Below are 10,796 nucleotides of genomic sequence, written 5' to 3'. Positions count from 1 at the left end.
ATTATTATTATTATTATTATTATTATTATTATTATTATTATTATTATTATGTCCAAGCAGAAACAACATACCCATGGCCCAGAAGTTGCACACTGGGTAGGCTGATGAATCTCCTGTTACACACAGACTTCACACTCCTGCAATTCCTTTCATCTGAATTGTCTCCACAGTCATTGTCTCCGTTACATCTCAGTTTCTTGGCAATGCAGCGACCTGTTTTGGTGACATGACAATAGTGTAGTTATTCCCACTAACAGCATTGTGTACAAAAGATCTCTCACAATCAGGGGCAGGCTAATTTTAAAAACAAATGAAAGGGAACATCAAATTGACAGGAGGTTGACTTTCTCCTGGTTGCTAAAAGGTCTGCGATGGATTTTCTACATGTTGCTTTCTGTGTGTGTATGTGTGTGCATGCCTTCAAGTCCCTTGTTGATTTATGGCAACTCCATGAATTGCATAGGGTTTTCCTAGGCAAGAAATCCTCAAGATCATTTGACAGTTCTTTCCACTGAAATTTAGGCACGGTATAGTCCGCCCTAAAATTCCCTCCAGAGGGAAGCTGCAACTACCAAACCACATGGCTTCCCTCTGGAGTAAAAAGAACCCAGAAAAACTGGGTTCTTTTTGTGCCACAGGGCAGATGTCACGTCATGTAAGCTATGTTGATGCTGCATGGTGCTTACGTCACAATGGTGGTGTCCATGTACACGGGACACTGCCATTGTTATGCTGCCACTCTGTACTAGGACCATGTGGTTGCTGCGTGGTCCCTAACCCTAGTATTGCCAGGAGTACACCGCATTTGCGTGGTCTGTACTGCACCATAGCCACCAACACCTGGTATTAATTGGGGGTTTCCAATCCAAGTACTAAGCAAGTCTGACCCTGTTTAGTTTCCAAGATCAGATGGGATCTGGTACCTTTAGGGTATTAAGGACTCACATGTTGGTTTACCTCTCTAAATTTACAGATCTAATATACCTCTTTATTTTGCCTTTTCTTTAAACCTAATCTTGGAAATCTAGACCTTTAAAAGCCAGAACATTCTTCCTGGTTTTTTAGTTTGTTCACTTATTTTATTTTATTTTATTTTATTTTATGTGCTTTCTTTTCTAAATGTTCTCTTTTTTCTGCATATCTTTTCATTGCAATTGTAAAAAAAAGTTTATAAAATACTGAGACTATTGGGAGAATCCACAATTAAATTATGAGGAGAATTTCCAATGATAACTAATGTACACCTTTTTGGCCACTCTCTTGGCAGGTAGGTGGCTTTCACAACACTCCACAATGAGACTGAAACTGCCAAGTTATATGATAACTGCTGTGATACTTTCACACTAAAATACTTGAAATGCAATGTTTTGTTTTTGTCTTAAAGCTGGGCTTGACTCATCTTCAGCTTCTGCTTTTAATATGTATATTTCAGCTGACCTCTTGCTGATTTTTGCAGATCTGGGTTCTTTCTTTTTTCCTTTTAAAAGAAGTATTGAAACTCTGCACTGGTTATGTTAATATTCAGTTACATGTGCCACTTGGTCTTCAAATGCTATCACTCAGTCTGTTTTTGCCCTTGGTCCACAGCTGCATTATTAAACTGAAAACTCTTCCACAGTAGGCATTAGATATAATAGAAAGGAAAATGTGAAAGATAATGTGAAAGATAACAGTTTCTTCATTGGCTCCCATTACGCTTCAGCATTTGTCTGAAAAACTCCACCTCTGATCTATGTTCTGCTTCTTGGAGACAATTTCTTCCCTCATTTGTTGTAGAACACAGCAGTTATCATATAACTTGCCAGTTTCAATCTCATTGTGCATTCTTGTGATAACTCTCAATTTCATCTTGTTGCGCAGTCAGAGGGTGTACAGATGGGCACTTTATGCCAGCCTGCTCCAAAACTAGGGCTGCAGTAAGGCTGAGCATTCACATGCTGAGAGCCGGTGAGGAAAGGGGCCTTAGGGGCCATCTGCTGAGCCCCTTAGAAAATTCCAGCATGCATAATTGTTTGTGTTCACACTAAAAGCTGGCTGGATGAGAGAGCAGAGGCAGATCAGTGCTTCCAGGACAGATTACGCTCTTGTCTTTCAACAGGAGATGGTTCCTTTTTTAAAATAAGCATTAAAGTACAGCACTTATATTGACCTGTGCATAGGTCGACTCTGGTTTTTAGAGTCAATTTTTAGACTAAAATTTCTAGACTTATACATGAGTATATGCAATAATTATAGTTAATGAGAAGCATTTTCTGTGTCTCTTGCTGACAGTGTTAAACTCAGCTGAAACAAAACAAAACACAACAAAACTGTTCATTACCTTAATATATGTTAATATACCAAAAATTCAACAAAGTGTCTATGTGCACATCAGTTTGGCCCACAGAAGTTGTAAAGTAGAAATTACCATTGTCACACTGTATCTTATTACCACAGTTCACCTCCTCCATTTTGCACAGTTTTGTTGGGAAACATGGCCGTCGGTCTGACATTTGCTCAGTACAGGCTTGACCCCCAAACTGAGATGGTTGCAGCAAAGACCTGACACGAAACTGAAAGGTAGAAAGAGGTGAGAAATCAGATCTAATGCCACACACCTCTTACCATGGAATTTTTAGTTTCTTTCTGTGTGTCAAGTCACCTGTTGACTTACGGTGACCCCAAGAATTTCATAGTGTTTTCTTAGGCAAGGAATACTCAGAGGTGGTTTTGCAAGTATTCGGACTGCATGTTTGTAACTGGAGCGTTCAGAAATGGAATTTGCCATTGGATCGCTTTACATGAAAACGCACACACACTAGCTCTTTGTATTGTGGAAAAGATTAAGCTTGAAAAGGTTGCCTATTTAATGAAAGCTCAGAAGTCACTTAAAAGTTTGGAAGAATGTTGGTGGGATATGCTATGATTAGGCCATATATGCCTCCGTCTTTCTCATTTCCCATGTCACACACACAGCCACATGCCTATTGCCAAATTTCAGCATCACAGAAAACTCTGATTTGACCAAAAAAATAAAAAAGATGCAGATAGCACAGTTTGGCCTACATCCAGTTTCCAGTTTCCACCAAGAATACTCTCAGAGAATCAACAACAACATAGTAAGTTAACACTTATGTAAATTCCATTGATGCAGTGGGTTTATTTTAGTTGGGGATTAACAACTGGATTTAAAGACCTTTGGTTTAAGGCAAATCAGCAAAATAGACAAATTTTGTTGTTGTGCCATTAAAATTCAGCACTGAAGCACTAAGAGGTGTGACTCTCAGTAGGTTTATGGGATCAGTATGACATTTCCCACCAATCTGGGTTAGATAGTAACCCACATACAGACATCTCCTATAAGTAGCATACACCTGTATAAATTAATGCTACCCCTGTGTGTGTCTGTTTTATTGCTGCTGAGATCAATATTCCTTCTCTCCATCTATAGTAACAATCCTCTCCCCTCACCAACCTATCATAAATTTGCCCAAACTCCCTATCTACAGCCATTCATGTCTGGAGGAGATCAGGTGAAATTCAGAAGAGTCTTACAATGAGGACACAAACTAGCCGATAGCCAGAACCCCCCCCCCCCCCCATTATTTTATCTTCTGAGACCTCTGGAGGATCCTGGCAACCCTAAATAGACAATGAAATTGCTTTGCATCTGGCTACAGAGACACAGCCAGACACCTGTGATTCCCACTGCTCTCCTCCAGACACAATGACTGTGGTTGGCCAGTTCTAGAGTAGGTCCAAGGAATAGTAAATAACTCAGCATAGTGTTGTTCATGCAAAATTACATGCGAAATTACTATGCTACACTGGGTCATGGAGGACTGGAGCCATAGTTTGTTATCCTTCCCAATAATTACCAGATTACTTAGGATTCGTGCAGTACATCACATGGATTATCCCAGTAGTCTTTACAATAATGCTGCTCAATAACAAAAGGCTAGAAATAGTACTGCAATATTTCAGATGGGTAATGTGTTTGCTTAGGTAGAAAAAGGCCCTTCTGCCGTTCTAGTTAAGAGCCCTGAAGGAATCTCATCAAACTGGAAGGATGGGCTGTAAATGGCAAATGAGCTTCAGTGTAAGTAAATGTAAAGTGATACACACTGGAACAAAAAACAATCCCAGTTTCATATATGTACTGATGAAATCTGAACTAGCAGTGGCCAACCAAAAGAGCAATATGGGGATTGTGGTAGATAGCCTGATGAAATTAGCAACCCAGCATTAAACTACTATACAAATAGGAGGATTCTTTCTTGAGCATAATTAGAAAGGAAATTCAGAATAAAACTGGCAAGATCATACTGCTCTTATATAAATCCATCATGCAGCTACAGACTCCTCTTCCTCCTCTTGCAGTACATGTTGGGCTGTTCTGTTCCTGAGCTGCAGACCTCGTAAAGGTTTTTACCACCTCCACATCCAATCATGCCCAAAATACACAGTCTTTCTTTTTTTTCTGAGGTGTGCTGTAAACAGTACTTTATATCCTCTACCCAGAAATATAATAACAGAAGGCAGGTCAGAGGAGAACCTATGTGGGAAAGCTCACACCTCATTCAACATGGCATCAGTGGTATGCTCAGGCTGTAAAGGAGGGAGTCAAAAAATAGAAAGAGACATGAGACTTTGCCCCTAACTGTACTGAAAAGTCCTGAGTGGAAGAACTACACCTCCTGCCCCAGGTTTTAAAAAACCATAGTTTGTCCTGGAAATTCACAAAAACTAGACCAAGACAAGAGCTACCTTGTTTGGATATTGGGGAAAGATCCAGATGCCTACGGCAGTCCAAAAAGAAAGTATTTTTTCCAAGCTCTAAACTGAAAACATTTCATCTGTTTGGTTATCTCAGCAATATGCAGTAGCAACTTCATTGAGAACAATACCTGATTGTGCTTGCATCATTTACATAAGGAACTAGACGCAGAAGAACACCTTCACTACTGAGAGAGTAGCAGTCTGCAAACTTATTTGCTCATGTATCCTGTTACTAGATTGCTTACTTGTTGTTTAACACATGGGTCACATTCTGACCACATGGCCCAGTCACTGAGTTGACAATTGATGGGGCAAGCCTCCTGGTTACATGCCCGAGATTCACTCCACGTACACAATGTTGCACATGAATTCTTAAAATAATACTCATTGTAGTTTCTCAGTCTGAAAGATGAAGATATTACTTTCAATTAGTTCTGGTGTTTCATTCCTGGTAAAGGGTGTGAGGGATACACAAGGCCCACCTAACATATTCATAGGGTGGAATGGGTCTACTATGGTACACTCACTTCCAACAACATGTAGGAAGGGTTGAGAATTCAATATTAGTAACTTCCTTCCTATTTGGGTTGGAAAGAAAGGGAAAAAATAAACATAGGAGAAACTGAGGCTGCATCTGCACTGCAAGATATAATGCAGTTTGACACTGCTTTAACTACCATGAATCAGTACTCTGGAATTCTGGGGTTTGTAATTTTGTGAGAGAGTTAGCCTTCTCTGTCAGAGAACTCTGATACAAACTACAAATCTTAGGTTTCCATAGACTGGAGCCATGGCAGTAAAAGCAATACCAAACTGCATTATTTCTACAGTGCAGATGCAGCCTGAAGCAAGAAAGGGATTTGAGTGGAGTGAGAAAAGTGCAGTGCTGGAGCCCTCTTTTTCAGCCCACCAGACCCACTGCTAAACCTAAAAAGCCTGTCAAAGTTTTTGGTGTGGTTTTTCAGGTAAAAATTGCCCTGCACCACATGCAAAAATATATAGAAACATCTTCCTACTCCCCATACAATTTTTCATCCATATGCTAGACAAACACAGTTATCAGGCTACCTTTAGCCACCATTTTGGCTGGAGGTTTGTTGGCATACTTTTAAAATAAGTTTAACATAAGCCCAGAGGCAGCAAGTGCCAAGAGAGGCAGATAGGGGAAATATATTACAGGAGTGTCAAGCCAGTCTTGGTCATGCATTGATATTCTCACGGATACCAAAGATGAAATCAGGCACAGTAGCAAAGTCTTAACCATTCTAAAGGGTTGGTCCATGCTAATACCTCAAACTCTGTTGTGTGTGTTGAGGTAACAGTGTGGTGGATGGAGGCGATAACATTTTGTATCACAGTCCAGTGGCCTTTACCATTCAGGTGTGTTTTGGGCAAAATAGCTTTAAGTGTCTGTTTTATAGTCAGCCCTCTCTATCCACGGATTCTTTATCCACAGATTTAGCCATCTGAGGCTTGAAAATGTTTAAATTTTAAAAAACAAATGCAAAAGGGAAACCTTGATTTTGCTATTTTATATAACGGGCACCATATTACTATGACATTACTATATACTGAACAGGACTTGAACAACCATGAGTTTTGATACTCACAGGTGTGTGTGTGTATATCCTAGGACTTAACCACTTTAGAGATAAATTATTATAAAGGAATACTTTTAAAAGGTTGTAAGCCTAGTGGTAACTAACTACTTTGAAAGGCCTTGGAAATAATACTAAATTTCCTCTTAAAAAGTAATATCCAAACTCTGGCAGGAATCCTGTTGGGCAAGTACAATTATGCATTCATAATTGCTATGTATTCATAATCCCTATGTAGCTCCTAGTTTAGGAAAGTCCCCTAAATTCCACTTTTTAGTGAGCAGCCACTGGGATCAACAATGGTCTGTCCCCCTCTTCACTGAGAAATGGCTCCTGAAATTCTTTTCTCTGGCTATCAATATATTAAATATTGTTTTTCATGAAGGTAACAGTTTCCCCTCTTTGGAAATATATATCAGTGCTTATACCCACCTTGATCTACTTTGTATCCCATAGTTGCAAGTCTTTGAACAGCTGGACCAGGAACTCCAGGAATAATGATCACAGTAGCACCCAAAAGTTCTCTTAATTATAGCACTCAGTAAAATGAAAAAGAGCAAGCTATTTTTTCCCATTTTTTCCAGTAGGATCAAGCTACAAAAGATGGAGGCATACAAATACACACAGTTTAAAGTATTAGCTGCAGCAACAGCTTACAATGTCCCATTGCCAACAATCCCAGGCTCGTGCTTTTGAAAAGTATATATTCTAATCACCATTTATTACACCTATAAAGAATGGTGGGTGTTGGTTTCTATGTAACTGGAATGATGAATCTGCCTCAGGTTCCAGATTTATCTGTCTGTCTGTCTGTCTGTCTGTCTGTCTATCTGTCTATCTATCTATCTATCTATCTATCTATCTCATTCCATATCTACAATATCCTTCAGTATTACATAATGAAAATGTTAAGGATGTTATTAAGTTGTAATAACATCCTTAACATCCTTAACATCCTTAACATTTTCATTATGTAATACTTCCTACTTTTCAGAAATTGTTTTTACTTTAGCCAATCTGTTTTTCATTTTCTTTAACTATTTTATTTATAATCCTCTGCATGGGATTGAAACCTTCTGCCTCCTTTGATATTCCCCTCAATACTCTCTAAAGTCACACTTAAGTCAGTTTCTATACATATACATCTGTGCATACATTCATTAATGCATTAAATATATCATTCAATATCTCATTCATGTAGACTCTCACAAATAGCACCTTTTGTTAGCAGTTTAGTCTTCAAAGCCAAATATATATATATATATATATATATATATATATATATATATATCCCCCAACTTTGATTTAAATGGAGAGTTTAGAGGTTTTCCAATCTTTTATTAAAAAATTGTTGTAGATCCTTCACTTATCAGGCAACTTATCACTTTTATCCATTTTAGCAAAGTCACTTCATTTAAGAAGCCAGTTGAATGTTGGACCAGGACTCTGGAGACCAGGGATCAAACCACACACAACCATGGAAACCTGCTGGGTGACCTGAGACAAGTTATATTCTCTCAGCCTCAGAAGGCCATGGCAAATCTTCTCTGAACAAATCTTGCCAAGAAAACTACATGATAGGTTTGCCTTAGGGTTGCCATAAATTGGAAATAACCAGGTGGTCCACAACACCAGCCATGGATGGGATTGATTGTGTTTTGTATTCTTGGTAAAATATCAAATGAGAATTACATTTGAGCTCATGCAGTCTCTTTTGGCCTTGCAGTCTCTGTCCTTGCTCTGTGTCCAAGACCCTTAGCCCTTTGCCCTGTTGGTATCCACCTGCAACACCCCACCTCCATTTTCTAAAGTTGGAATTCAGCATCAAGATTAGGAATGATTTGCCACTCCTCTCTTTGGTTTATTCTTTCTTTCTTTCTTTCTTTCTTTCTTTTTTTTTTTACATGTTGAAAGCCCTGTTAAAAAAAAAGCTCTTCTAAGCTTTAAATGTATCCCCATATTTTCATGTCAGTCATAATAATATTTACCTTCAATTTCTTGTCTTCTGAAAGCACTGTATTATGACTTTATTTTGATAAATAAACTCTTTGAAACTGAATAGTCTGTTTTTGTAACGTCAATGGTGAGATGAATAAACTGGGAGTTTGTTTGATCTTTTACTTGTATGGCATTCTTTGTTATTAAAATATGTTCTTGTTGCATTATTTATTCTTTTTAATTATGGTTTTTATGGATGTCCATTTTCTATTAGCAATGGATGTTATCTGGCCACATTTTGCAATATGAGTTGTTGTTGTTATTGCAAAAATGCAACATGCAGAATATAGCAAGATGTCAAATGCAAAGGGAAAAATCACTGTATATCTTTTATAGATGGGAAACATTTTATTTGTATAGTGTGCACTGAAGTATTAGACAGAAATGATGTGTGGGACCACATTGAACCTGTCTTAATTCACCTGACCTAGGATTGTCATGTCAGGACTATTGCAGGCCCTGAGATTTCATCACCAAATCCCTGAGACCTAGGGAAGACACCTTGTAACATCACATAGGTTGGAGTTACAAGAATGGTGCTAAAAGTGTATTATTATTCTTCCTAGAAATACTGTATTTAAAAAAAAAAACCTTTCTCTATCCCTCACTTCAACCCTCCCCTCCTTGAATCATGATGTCTTAACCTTATCTATTTCAATCACCATAAAGATATATTTCCTTCCAAATAATTACATGTTTACATATTAATTATACCTTTCAATATTTCCCCCCAAATTTCTCTTGATCTAAAGGAGGTTTATGTCCAGTATTACCTTGAGTAATATAAGCAATAAATGGCTTTCAAATGTATATTTTTATGTTTCCTGTCCCTAATCTTACTATGATCTTACATGCTTTATTTTCCTTGCTTTCAAATATAGAAATTATAAACACTGCCCTGCTGAAGCAGACTTTTTAGCCTAATACCTGACTTGTGCATCCTTCCAGAATTTACAAACTAATATATCCTCACAGAATCTACATATTTTGGATACATTAGCCACATATGATTCCTATCACTTATTTTGTCACAACATCTTCAACATAACATCAGCACTTCATTATGGGGGAAATGACCAAGGCAGTTGACATGATAGCTCCTAAATGTTCTGTCTCAAGTTTAGAATGGAGCTAAACCAGCTGCCTGGTTTTCTAAGGAGCTGGCAGCAAAGAAATGAATGAGACGGAGACTAGACCGACAGTGGCAGAAAACTCAGAGTGAGTCCAGCTGAAAACTGGCTAAAATCTATCTGAAGACTTATGATAGGGCAATAAAGGTAACAAAAAGGACAGCGTCTTTCTAAAAACATTGCAGCTCCATAGAATTGTTCATTAGAGCTGTTTCGTTTGACCAGGGATCTGTTACGATCTAATCCAGAGGAGAATGCAATCCAGAGCTTGCTGCAAAGAATTTGCCTACCATTTTGTAAATAAAATCAATCAAATTTATTCTGATATAGATATCTGAATTGATACTGTTCTGGTGGATGCAACCTTGGTCCCTGCTTGTCCAGTACTGATGGATACTTTTCAATTTGTGTAGCCTGAGGATGTGAACAGGATCTTTGAGGAGGTGAGAGCCACCATATGTGTACTAGACACTTGCCTTTCTTGGCTAATTAAATAGACCAGAGGAGAACTGGCTGAGTGGGTAAAGGAAATGATAATGCCTTTTTACAACAAGGCAGGGTCCCAATGTGCCTGAAGGAGGTTGTGGTTATAGGCCAGTTTCCAACATCCTATTTTTGCTCAAAGTACTGGAGTGGTGACTTCTTAGCAACTTGGGTCCAGGTTATTTGAAGGAGTGTAACTCCTCGTATGAGCACATTAGGTTTTAAGATCATCAGAAGTGGCCTTGCCAGTGGGGTGGTAAATCCATCCTAGGTTTTAGCCTATACCTAGGAGGAACTATACAAAGTGCTGAACCAGTTCCCCCCCAAATGCATGCAGTGTATTTGCTTGTATTCAATGTATTAAAGTTATTTTTAAAAAATATTTTTATTGAATATTCAAATTAAAACATAATACATTTATACATTCAAAACTCTCCACCATCATATTTCTATTACAATCTCATATATTTTTGTAGAATCATAGTTACACTATAAGTGTGTTAACCCATCAAAATTATATTAATACATTATATTCCTATGATCTTATAATAAAACTATAATTACTATTTAAATGAAATGTCTTTATCTTTTCAATATCATATTCAATCAAGTCATTTGACCTATCCTTTCTTTTCTTTTCCTCTTCTAACTTCTCTCTATTCCCCACTCTAATTGCTCTTATCTCCTATCTCTCTCTTCCCCCTTCCAATCTCCTTCTGTCTCCTTTTCCTTCTTCTCTTTCTTTTAATACATCCTCTTATCTTCTACTTTCTTTTACATCCTCTTCCTTATACATCTTTCAACATCTTTCTATATCCTCTTACCCTCT

At 37.9% G+C, this 10,796-nt stretch overlaps 1 protein-coding gene across 5 annotated transcripts in view; it reads right to left on the bottom strand.

Annotated features, from left to right (window-relative positions):
• LOC121921100 (complement component C6-like) overlaps window positions 1–10,796 on the bottom strand; it is a 56,137-nt gene that overhangs the window by 43,317 nt on the left and 2,024 nt on the right. For 4 of the 5 annotated variants that reach the window (XR_006101840.1, XM_042448637.1, XM_042448640.1 and 1 more), the window contains exons 2-5: window positions 6,789–6,950; window positions 5,004–5,160; window positions 2,408–2,552; window positions 72–213 (exon numbers count right to left, since the gene is read on the bottom strand). Coding sequence is in view for 4 of the 5 variants with exons in the window: in XM_042448637.1 (XP_042304571.1) it covers window positions 72–213; window positions 2,408–2,552; window positions 5,004–5,160; window positions 6,789–6,931 (587 nt within the window). In the remaining variant the exon portion in view is untranslated. Of the gene's footprint in view, window positions 1–71; window positions 214–2,407; window positions 2,553–5,003; window positions 5,161–6,788; window positions 6,951–8,048; window positions 8,273–10,796 lie in introns of all 5 variants that reach the window. The other variant, XM_042448638.1, reaches the window with a different exon arrangement.

The sequence above is a fragment of the Sceloporus undulatus genome, chromosome 2, assembly GCF_019175285.1.
Source record: "Sceloporus undulatus isolate JIND9_A2432 ecotype Alabama chromosome 2, SceUnd_v1.1, whole genome shotgun sequence".
In the NCBI taxonomy this organism is placed as follows: Eukaryota; Metazoa; Chordata; class Lepidosauria; order Squamata; family Phrynosomatidae; genus Sceloporus; species Sceloporus undulatus.
The sequence above is the reverse complement of the archived record's forward strand: the minus strand, read 5'-3'. Positions and strand labels throughout refer to the sequence as shown.